The sequence below is a fragment of the Onychostoma macrolepis genome, chromosome 16, assembly GCF_012432095.1.
Source record: "Onychostoma macrolepis isolate SWU-2019 chromosome 16, ASM1243209v1, whole genome shotgun sequence".
Lineage (NCBI taxonomy): Eukaryota > Metazoa > Chordata > Actinopteri > Cypriniformes > Cyprinidae > Onychostoma > Onychostoma macrolepis.
This window is the reverse complement of record NC_081170.1, coordinates 34,854,022-34,866,312: the sequence shown is the minus strand read 5'-3', so window position 1 is coordinate 34,866,312 and position 12,291 is coordinate 34,854,022. Positions and strand designations below refer to the sequence as shown.

At 37.0% G+C, this 12,291-nt stretch overlaps 1 protein-coding gene across 2 annotated transcripts in view; it reads left to right on the top strand.

The window, feature by feature from the left end:
- Positions 1 to 12,291, top strand: part of adamtsl4 (ADAMTS-like 4) — a 63,497-nt gene that overhangs the window by 42,361 nt on the left and 8,845 nt on the right. For both annotated transcript variants that reach the window (XM_058746752.1, XM_058746751.1), the window contains exons 7-10: positions 1,736 to 1,940; positions 6,123 to 6,310; positions 8,094 to 8,220; positions 11,583 to 11,855. In XM_058746752.1, coding sequence (XP_058602735.1) covers positions 1,736 to 1,940; positions 6,123 to 6,310; positions 8,094 to 8,220; positions 11,583 to 11,855 — 793 coding nt within the window. The remainder of the gene's footprint in view (positions 1 to 1,735; positions 1,941 to 6,122; positions 6,311 to 8,093; positions 8,221 to 11,582; positions 11,856 to 12,291) is intronic.

The following is a 12,291-nucleotide window of genomic DNA, read 5'->3' as shown; positions in this document are numbered from 1 at the left end:
TTCATCATAGGTATAACTCAACTATGAGAGACAAAATGAGAAAAAAAAATCCAGAAAATCACATTGTAGGATTTTTAAAGAATTAATTGGTAAATTCCTCTGTAAAATAAGTATTTGGTCACCTACAAACAAGCAAGATTTCTGGCTCTCACAGACCTGTAACTTCTTCTTTAAGAGGCTCCTCTGTCCTCCACTCGTTACCTGTATTAATGGCATCTGTTTGAACTCGTTATCAGTATAAAAGACACCTGTCCACAACCTCAAACAGTCCAACTCCAAACTCCACCATGGCCAAGACCAAAGAGCTGTCAAAGGACACCAGAAACAAAATTGTAGACCTGCACCAGGCTGAGAAGACTGAATCTGCAATAGGTAAGCAGCTTGGTGTGAAGAAATCAACTGTGGGAGCAATTATTAGAAAATGGAAGACATACAAGACCACTGATAATCTCCCTCGATCTGGGGCTCCACGCAAGATCTCACTGTGAACAAAAATCCCAAAACCACACGGGGGGACCTAGTGAATGACCTGCAGAGAGCTGGGACCAAAGTAACAAAGGCTACCATCAGTAACACACTGCGCCGCCAGGGACTCAAATCCTGCAGTGCCAGACGTGTCCCCCTGCTTAAACCAGTACATGTCCGGGCCCGTCTGAAGTTTGCTAGAGAGCATTTGGATGATCATATGGTCAGATGAAACCAAAATAGAACTTTTTGGTAAAAACCTCCTTCCATCAGCAAGGGCATTGAAGATGAAACGTGGCTGGGTCTTTCAGCATGACAATGATCCCAAACACACCGCCTGGCAACGAAGGAGTGGCTTCAGAAGAAGCATTTCAAGGTCCTGGAGTGGCCTAGCCAGTCTCCAGATCTCAACCCCATCGAAAATCTTTGGAGTCCGTGTTGCCCAGCGACAGCCCCAAAACATTACTGCTCTAGAGGAGATCTGCATGGAGGAATGGGCCAAAATACCAGCAACAGTGTGTGAAGACTTACAGAAAACGTTTGACCTCTGTCATTGCCAACAAAGGGTATATAACAAAGTATTGAAATGAAATTTTGTTATTGACCAAATACTTATTTTCCACCATAATTTGCAAATAAATTCTTTAAAAATCCTACAATGTGATTTTCTGGATTTTTTTCCCCTCATTTTGTCTCTCATAGTTGAGGTATACCTATGATGAAAATTACAGGCCTCTCTCATCTTTTTAAGTGGGAGAACTTGCACAATTGGTGGCTGACTAAATACTTTTTTGCCCCACTGTGTGTATGTATATATATATATATATATATGGATGTTGTTGTGTCACTAATAAGATCGGTCACAAACATGATCCCTGCACGATCTAATCTAGCATCTTATTATGTCACTGTCATCCATTGTCTGCAACACATTTCTTCTCTCTCTTTGTCTTTTGGCCATTTTCTCCTCTGCTAACGAAACTCTTAAGCCTCTTAAAAGTCATCCTCCCTACTCTGAACACTTTTTGATCTTTAGAGCTCTTTTAAGGGTTAAGATGCTTTGTGAATAACTTTTATCTTTACTACGATCTTCTCTTTAATTCTAAAGGAAAGATCTCACTTTTCTAAGAATTTTATTTTGTCACTAGGAGCAACACTTTTCATGAACACAGGCCCTGATGTTTAGTTCTAGAATCTGGCAGCTTCATGTTCCACTGTAATGAAGTGATTGTTTCCTCCGTGTGTGTGTGTGTGTGTGTGTGTGTGTCAGAGCGAGGGCTGTGACGGCGTGTTGGGCTCTGGGTTGGTCCGGGATCGCTGTGGCGTGTGCGGCGGGGGAGATGGCACCTGCGAGAGGGTCACGGGAAGTTTCCTGAACACCAGCGTCCCACTGGGCTACCACAAAATCCTGGACGTCCCGCCTGGAGCCACGGCCATCAACATCACTGAGAGACGAGCCAGTCCCAACTATCTGGGTACGAACTCTCTCTTATCTGCTCTGAAACCTATGAAACATTTTCTGCATTTTTCTCCTTGAGGAAATGGCTTAATTAAATTAAATACAAAATAATGAAAATGTATAACTGCCTAAAGCTGTGTGTGAAGGTTAGGTTACGGGTCAGAAAATGTCATGAGCTCTACAGTGTACAAAATGGAAAGTCCCCACCATGATAGAAACACAAATGTGTTTGTATGTGTGTGGTAATTTTTGTTGTTTTTGTCTTTCCTTATGGTGACCAAATGTCCTTACGATAATCAAACCTGGCAAACGTTCATTGTGCGAACATGCTTAATGGAAAACAGCTTCATAAAGGAACTAAATTCTATCTTATTTCATTCAATTTTGGAGTATTTCCCTATGAAGGCAAATGCACAAACTATGTGAACACTGGAATGACGGTTTGCCTTTGCAGGGCAGAATAATCCACTCTGAAATGAAAATGTATTTACTCACCCTCACATAGTTGTGGTGACAGTAAATGGGGCTTAAAATGGTGTAAAATTACCATATAAATCCACAAAGTGTCACGCTGCTGGTAGATGAAGGTAAAGGAGCACAAAGAAGATCAATTCAAACAGGCTATTTATTCCAACAAACACAGAAGATCAGGTAATCCATGACCAGCAAACATGAGGTATAAATAATAACCAACAAACTCAAACTGAACAGACAGGTACTTAAATACACAGACCAAACAAGCACTGAAAAAAAAAAAAAAAGAGTCCCGTAAAAAAACAAAGGTCAAATGACTGGCATCTATGACTGCCAAACAAAAAATATAAAATTAAAGTAAAATATCGTAATTGAAACAATTACTTCTTTTTTTTTCTGTGAAACCTTTAATGAAAATTTTTGTAAAACATTTGTAATATATATGTAGGCTATTGTTTTTGCACTTTATTTCAATTAAGATATTTTACTGCAGTGGTTTCCAAACCTGTCCTGGAGGACCCCCTGCCCTGCACCTTTTGTATGTCTCCCTTACTTTTAACACACCTGATTCCACTCTTCACATATGGAAAGAAAACAAACTAAAGGTCCATGTGGTTGTGACACAAAGCTATTGTTGCAGCCAAATGTATTAGTTTTTATTTAATTATTTTTATGATTTGGCACAAACTTGAATTTAATGTTAATCAAAAACATTTATTTTCCCAAAGATAAAAATGTATATTTATCAAGTAGTAGTAAAAATATTATTTATTATAAAGACCATACTTAATTGATTATTATACGTATATCAAGACACTTTCTTTAGACACAAGCCAAAACATTACTTAATGCATGTCAATGTATTTCTTTTGGCATTTTACAACATAATTTCCCCATAAACAAAAACAAAAGCTAAATTATCTATAATATGAAAGTAGAATCACTTAAGGTAAAACTAAAAACATTTTGTTAATCAATGTTTCATTTCATTTACTTACTATAAATAAAGACAGGAATGTTTGTTTTGAAAGACATTAATAAGCCAAGTCAAGCCAAAATACTATTACAACTTTTTTACTTTGTCCTTTTAGGGAGTTTTATTTGCTTTCAACCAAACTGAATTTAGATAAAGGACACAGTCATTTCACTTTTTCAGTCTATACATTTTTGTCATTTTGGGAGTTCGACAGCCCTAGACCTCTTACACTTTTTTAAGTAAAAGAGCCGCCTGAACATTCTGCTAAACTCCTTATTTTTTGTATTACAAAAGGGTTGCACACACCATAGGGTAAATAAATGATGACAGAATTTAGTTGGATTAGTTTTTAGGAAATATGATTATCTTAATTTAAAGAAATGAATGTTTGTCCTGACACCAATCGTCACATTCATGAGTGTGTGTGTGTGTGTGTGTGACTGTGAATGCATGCACTCGCATACATCACATAACAGGATATGTTTCTACCTGCTAATGTGAGATTAGTGTGAATTGGTCATTGTTCCTCTGCTTTAACTCGGCTCAGAGTTCAGAGCTCCAGCCAGCTCATGAACAACAGCGATCACGAGCAGAGGGATGTTTTTTTAATTCTTCACAGCTGCTGTTGATCACTTCAGATGATCTAGAGCATGTACGTCTAAATTCAGATGATAATGTCCCATTGTCCATTTGGGGCAGTGATAAGTCACTGTCCTGAGAGGGATGCTGATATTACGTTCATCTTAATATTAGCCTGAACATGACTCAGGAATGCACATATTCACGGCTGATTGTGTGTGGGGTTTGGAGGATCTCTCTGGGCTGGATTAGGTAACGCAGGCATGTTTTCATAAGTGAATATGACCCTGAGTCAGACTCATGGACATGTCTGTGTTTGTTTCTCTGTATGCCCAGGTCCGTTTCTCTGTGTGTTCTAGTACGGTGTGATTGTGCCCCGGAGGCAGACTGCTGTAGTAGACAAAACACTTGCCGGGTTACATGACAAATCAGCTCTTTTTCTGTCTCTGACATCCTTTTTTTTGGATTTGCCTTTGCTCTCTCCTGTGTCTCTCTGTGATTCTGTCTGACCCAGTTTTTTTGCTCAGAGGTGTTAACTATCACTGTTATTATTGTTTATATTTCCTCTAGCACTGAGTATTATAGGTCAGTGTGTGTGTGTGTGTGTGTGTGTGTGTGTGTGTGTGTGTGTGTGTTCAAACCTGCCCTCAGCAGTGTCCTGGAAACCACCCACAATTCTCCAGAATCACTGCTGACAGTTTTTCACAAGTGCTAGTAAAAGATCATTTGCACAAGCAAAACTCTTCAGAAAACGTAAAAAAGAAGAAGAAGAATTGCATCTGTCTAGTTTGGGTATCACTAGTTTAAGTATCAGTTTACTAGTGATACTAGTAAAACTAGTATCACTAAACTAGTGATAACTAAACTAGTTTATATAGTTTAAGTATCACTAGTTTAGTGATACAAATATTAAGTAACAGTATTTGTCTAGTGTAGGTGTCAGTAATTTTGTTACCTTAAGTGTCAGTGTTGGTCTAGTTTAAGTCTCAGTTGTTTATTGATACTAGTTTATGTATTAGTATTTGACTAGTTTAAGTGTCAGTGTTGGTGTAGTTTAAGTCTCACTTGTTTACTGATACCAGTTTAAGTATCAATATTTCACAAATTAAGGGGTTAGTAGTTTGGTTATTAATACTAATTTAAGTATCAGTATTGATCTAGTTCAGTTGTCATACTAGTGTAAGTATCTATATTTCTCTAGTTTGGATGTCAGTAATGGTAATGTCATTATCAGTGTTTATTTAATTATCAGTATTTAAGTAGTGCTAGTTTAAGTATTAAGTAATTGTCAAGTTTCTGTATCAGTCAATAATAATTGTTTTGGTATCAGCACTGGACTAGTTTTGGTGTCAGTAGTTTTGGTATTCCAGGTATTCATACTACTTTGGTTATCAGTGTTTGTCTAGATTAATTATCAGTATTCATGTCATGATACTGGGTCAAGTGTCAGTAATGGTCTAGTTTTGGTGTCAGTTGTCCTGGGTAGTCGAACTAGCTTAAGTGTCAGTATTGATCTAGTTTAGGTATCACTAGTTTAATGACGCTTGTGTAAGTATCAGTACTGGTGTAGTATTTGTATTGATCTTGTTTAGGTGTCAGTCATTTGTAGTGTAATCAGTGTGTTGTGAATTGTACAGCTCTGATCATTAGGTCTCAGAAAAATGTGATGTATAATGATGAGTTCATATTGAGATCTCTCAAATTTGCCATTATTGTTATTTTGGGCAAATCTGAGCACAGTTTGAGATTTACATTTGCTCGCAATGTAAGGTGATGTGAAACAATTGAGATATGAAAGAAATCTCATTATTAGCTGTTAACTGTTTCATGGGTGGGCCAATGAGTACCATACAGATTTGCTTAATTTTAGTTTCTTGATGTTTGTGTTACATCCTTTCTTTTTCATTCCTCTTTCTTTGACACTCTTGCTATGAACTTCTCCTTAGATGAGAATTCCTAGTTGCATGTGATGTGTGATTATGGTAGGAAACTCATAAAAAGATCATCACAAGCAGAACTGAGATCTGTAATTACAGACAGCTAAAAACAGCCGTTCCACAAACAAATAATGACTGTCAGATGAATCTCAAAAAATCTTTTGAAGATCATGCCCAGCTCTGCATGTTGTGATTGTGAGCAGCTCATTAATGCATGTGTTTGTGTCTGCAGCTCTGCGCAGTGGAACAGGTCAGTCTGTGGTGAACGGACGCTGGGCGGTCGATCCTCCGGGAGAGTATCAGGCAGGAGGGACCACCTTCCTGTACAGCCGACCCAAAGCTGGGCCTCAAGATCAGGGAGAAGAGAGAGGAGAAACCCTCACCGCTCCTGGACCCACAACAGCCCAGCTGCAGCTATACGTAAGCACACACACACACACACACACATTAGAGTAATGTGGAAAGAGGTCGACAGATCTGGCTTGTGTGTGATGGAGCACAAACTCTGAACTGGGAGGTTTTACTGCAGGAATGGATGAAAGGAATACGCCATTACTTTGTTTATACATGAATATTGTGTTTATTGATGATGATATTATATGAATATAACACTTCTCCTAACTCATTTTAGAAACTCTATCATTTTCCTGTAACGCTTATATCACGAAACAGTATGAGACAATACCAGAAAGAAATATTTTTTAAATAAAATAAATACACACATTATCAGTGTTTAAGTTGTGGTTCTAGTTGAATATCAGTATTGGTCAGGTATCAGTAGTTTGGGTAGTCATACTAGTTAAAGTGTCTATAGTAATAATATCAATAGTAATCAATCATAGTTTATTTGGGGTTTAGGTGTCAGTAGGTTTGATATTCATACTGTAGTTATCAGTATTTAGTTTAGTTATCAATATTTAAACAGTGATACTAGTTTATCAGTATTTGTCTAGTTTGGGTGTGAGTAGTTTTGGTAGTCATACAAGTTTAGTTATCTGTTTTTTGCTAGTTTAATTATCAATATAATTAAGTTGATAACGTTGTGATACTAGTTTAAATGTCATTAATGGTCTAGTTTACGTATGACCAGTTTTATGATACTAGTTAGTATTGGTCTGTTTTAGGTATTGGTAGTTATGTTAGTCCTACTGCCTTAATAATCAGTATTTAAGTTATAAATCTAGTTTAAGTATCAGCATTTGTCTAGTTTAGGTATGACTAGTCTAATCATACTAGTTTAAGTATCAGTATTGGTCTAGTTTAATTGTGATGTTCTATTGCTACTAGTTTAAATATCAGTATTGGTCTAGTTTATGTGTCAGTGTTTTTGGATAATCATACTAGTTTAAGTATCAGTATTGGTCTAGTTTAGGTGTCAGTAGTTTGGGTTGTCATACTAGTTAAATAACAGTATTGGTCTGGTTCAGGTGTTAGTGATTCAGGTAGCCGTATTAGTTTAAGTATCAGTATTGGTCTAGTTTAATTATGATGTTTAATTGCTACTAGTTTAAATGTCAGTATTGGTCTAGTTTATGTGTCAGTGGTTTGGATAGTCATACTAGTTAAATAACAGTATTGGTCTGGTTCAGGTGTTAGTGATTCAGGTAGCAGTACTAGTTTAAGTATTAGTATTGTTGTAGTTTATGTGTCAGTGGTTTGGATAGTCATACTAGTTTAAGTATCACTTTTTATTGATACTAGTTGAAGTGACAGCATTGGCCTAGTTTAGGTGTTGGTGGTCTGGGTAGTCATACTAGTTTAAGTATCAGCCCTAGTCTAGTTTGGGTGTCAGTGGTTTGTGTAGTCATACTAATTTAAGTGTCAGTACTATGCTAGTTCAAGTATCACTAGTTTAATGATACTAGTTTACGTTGCAGTATTGGTCTAGTTTGGGTGTCAGTCAGAGTCAGTTCTTGATACAGTAACAGTGTATCATGGATAGCACAGCTCTGATGATTTGGTTTTGCAAGAATTTGATGAAAAATGATGAGTTCATATTCATACTTCAGCTTTAAGTTCATTCAGATGTTAGGAGAAAGACTGTCCACATACTGCGGTGTGTGTGAGTGTGTAGGAGTGTGTTCTGAGTGTCTGTGCATCAGTGAAATACGGCCAATACTAGCTGGAATGCGGTCATGGAGTGAGACATTACCATATGCTAGAGTTTATTAACCTGTTTTTTGCTGTCTCTCTCTCGCTGTAGATTATTTTCCACAGGCAGAATCCAGGCATAGACTATGAATATTACATCCCAGTGGAGAAACGGAGAGACGGAGAGAGAGAAGTACACAGAGAGAGAGAGCGAGGACGAGCGGCGCTCCGAGAAATCAGTGAGTTTTCCTACAGTCTCCTTGTCACAGAGAGTCTCTCTCACCCACCGTCGCAGTTTCTATTTTTCTCTCCTGATGATCTTCTCGCTCACTCTAAATTTATAGTGTTTATACGTGTGTGCCGTGCAGATATATTTCACTGAGCAGTCTTCTCTTATTTCTCTCATCACTTATTGGCCAGCGCTGAAACCTTTTAAGGTCATTACAGGAGAGCGGGCCTGCGATTGTGTGTGTGTGTGTGTAATGGGCAACAGAGGATGATGTTTAACAGAGGTTTTATGAGAATGGGGTCACAGTGAGAGTGTGTGACATGAGGCAAAAAGCATGAATCAGGCTTTAGTTCTGTGCCAGCCCTGCTAAAAACAATTTTTGGTGTAACATGGGAACAGGCTAGGAGACCAGCTAAATCAGCTTAAACCAGCTAATACCAGCACACCACAGGCTGGTTTAAGCTGGTCTTTGCAGCAGGGACTTAAAATCTAGTGAGACTGCCTTGCTTCTGTTCCCTACACAGACAGCAAGGTTACCTTCTGAAGCAGCATCCCAACTAAAAGGGAACATCATCAGTGACATTTTATTTATTTCTGACGCTACATGTTGCTAAGATAACAGAATATCCTAAAGGATATTCACACATGTAGTAACTTGCAGTACAATTTTAATGAGAGTATGATGATTTCCAAAAACATGAGCAACAGCAGCTATGCACTGGTGCAAAACAAATAATTAACTACATTTTTTTTTTTTTTTTTGCACAACAATGTCTGCACAACATTTCTTACATTTGTACAACTTTCTCTTGTGAAAAAAGAAGTGTGCTTAGTTGTATTGAATGTGCACTCATAGTGTACTTCAAATCTTAAAGTGCATTTTTTAAAAACTACTTGCAGATAATATAGTAATATTAATGAAATAAAGGTCCACTTCAGTGCACTTAAAACAACTGCATGACTGAACACTTAAGTGCATTACAAACGTGTAATTACAAATTAATTTAAATAAATGACATACAAGATTCAATAGAAATTGCATTAAGGTATTTTTTAGATTACCATAAATGCTTGTCAGTATATTCAGCAGTAACACTTTAACCATATTTCAAAGACAATAGAATTATGAAATGATATGTAAAGATGTACTTAAGTCCTAAAAAATCACTCAATAATTTAGCTAATTGCATTTAATATCAATTTAAACTATAATACATTTTTAATTTCAATTAACATGCTATTAAGTGCCGGTCCGTGTACGTTGCGTTCATTCGTGTTTTGATTTAATATTGAAAACAGAAACATGAGAAAACGGCACCATTTTTATTTTTCGTTTTATCAAAAACATGAAAAGACAAGAATTCGCCTTAATTTTTCCTTTTTACATTCAGGGGTAGAAAATGGATAAACAGCTTGAATGTTCGATTTCCACGTGTGGGCGGGAATTATACGCCCTTTTGCACTGATTGGTCAAGCAAAAATGAAACGGTGCCGTCATCATGTCGTCTTCAGTTCTGTGCAACAGAATAAGAGTCCTCTGCTGTTAAAGCATTTATTGCAACTCCTGCATTTCGTCTCTCTCTCATCAAACAACCAGACTAACAAATGGTTTGACACAAACCATACGCGCCTAGACAGGGTTTACTTCTGTGTAGGCATAAATTCTATATGTCAAGTATTAGTTGCTTATTGCAGAAATATGTATGTACCTCGGATCTGCAGCCACATTACCCTTTTAATCTATTTCTTTGGCGCACCGCACATTTTATTTAACTGTCCAGTTATCAAAATCTGTGTGGCAAGGCAAGGCTGCGTGACGCACTGGACAGCACGGGGCGAATGCATTTACATTATAGTGAAGCGCAGACCAGTACTGATTTTAGTGTGAATACACAGCAGTCCTAACTTTTATTTTAGACAGTACAGTTTCATTAATAATGAGTATAAATTGATTTAATTTTAGACACAACACAGTGTGTTTTATTTGACTTACAAACACAGGCGTTTCATTCTTTGAATGAATTGTTTGAGTGAGTGCTTCAATGACCCATTTGCTTTGCTCCTGAACAAATCAGCATTTTGAACGAATCGGTTGAATTGATGACTCTATGACTCATTCATAAACACAATGACTTGCCGCCACCTACTGGCGATGTAACCTTCATAATTCAAGTATCCAATTGTTTCATTTTGTCACTCATTTCATATTTCTGTAGGCTATTCAAAATATTTTTATTTTAAACATTTTACTGTTTTAATGCATTTACTGCCGTCTGAGCAGCATTAATTGTAAATACATCTAAATTCAACTTAAGATGCAGCTTCTGTGCCGCAGTGCAAAGACAGCTTTGGTTGGTACTGATTTTATTGGTAACACCTATAATGTCATATTTTTCAAATATTGACTAAATTCAGGAATTTAATATTAAAGGTGACAGACATATTTTATTAAGGTAGAAAAATGCTATTTTCTATAAAAATAGCATGTATTATACACATGTAACATGCCGTCGGATAATGACAGTATCATATAAACTTCTATGAAAAAAACTCGAAATAATAGCTAATAAAAACGGTAAGATAGCTTTATATTCACGCTAAAATTGATACTGGTCTGTGCTTCACTATAATGTAAATGTCACGCAGCTTTGCCATGCAGATTTTGATAACTGGACAGCTAAATAAAATGTGCAGTGCACCAAAGAAATAGAATAAAAGGGTAATGCGCCTGCAGATACGAGGTACATACATATTTCTGCAATAAGCACCTAATATTTGCCATATAAAATCTATGCCTACACAGAAGTAAGCCCTGTCTAGGCACTGCCCCAGCATGGTTTGTGTCGAACCATTTGTTAGTCTGGTTGTTTGATGAGAGGGAGATGAATGCAGTAGTTGCAAGAAACGCTTTAACAGCGGAGGACTCTTATTCTGTTGCACAAAACTGAAGACGACATGATGACGGCACCATATGATCGTTGTTTGACAAATCAGTGAAAAGGGGCGTTTCATTTCCACCTACACGTGGATATCAAACATTCAAGCTGTTTATCCATTTTCTACCCCTGAGTGTAAAAACGGAAAATCAAGGTGATTTCTTGTTTTTTCGTTTTTGAAAAACGAAAATGGTGCCGTTTTCTCATGTTTCTGTTTTCAATTTTAAATCAAAAAACGAATGAGCGCAATGTACACGGACCAAGTGCCAAAAACATTACATGTGGTTATTTTTATTTCTGTATTAGGTACTCTTTTTAAAAGCATGCTAAAGTGTTTTTTCCCACAAGGTTTCAGTGTTGCATGACTAATTGTTTAGCATTTAGTTGTAAGTAGGCAGCACACTAGTTTTTGAGGGCTCTTCTGTCTGTGTTTCAGGTAGCGTCTCAATGGCAGTGGAGAACCCTGTGGCTCCTCCTCCTGTGTTGTCTTCTGCCTCCTCACCTCCATTTTCATTCCCTTCCTCCTCATCTTCCTCATCGTCTTCCTCTGTATCTGATCGATGGCCACAAGAGAGGCCCCGCCCACAGGGCTTAGGACCCAATCGTAACGCTCGAATCCCTCCAAGAACGGACCTCCCATTGGACAATCAGCCTGCGTTCATGTGGCAAAGAGGCGCGCTGTCAGAATGCACTGCTACCTGTGGAAAAGGTCAGAGAATTATCAAAAATGTTACAATCAGCATATTAAAAATTATTTCCGAAGGCTCAAGTGACACTGAAGACTGGAGTAATGATGCTGAAAATTCAGCTTTGATCACAGAAATCAATTACAGTTTACAGTATATTCATATAGAAAACAGCTATTTTACATTGTAATAATATTTCACAATATTACTGTTTTTACAGTATTTTTGATCAAATAAATGCAGCTTTGGTGAGCTTAAAAGAAAAAAATGGTATCACTTTACTTTATGTATAAGGCAAGTCTTTATGTATAATGCATTATAAATGGTTATTAAAGGGTATAATGCATTATAATTATTCAAAATGTGTGCTGTAATACATTATATCTTGTCGTAAATAATTATAACAGAATTTAAAATGCATAGTGTAACAATTAATTGATCACTTTTATAATGTATTAA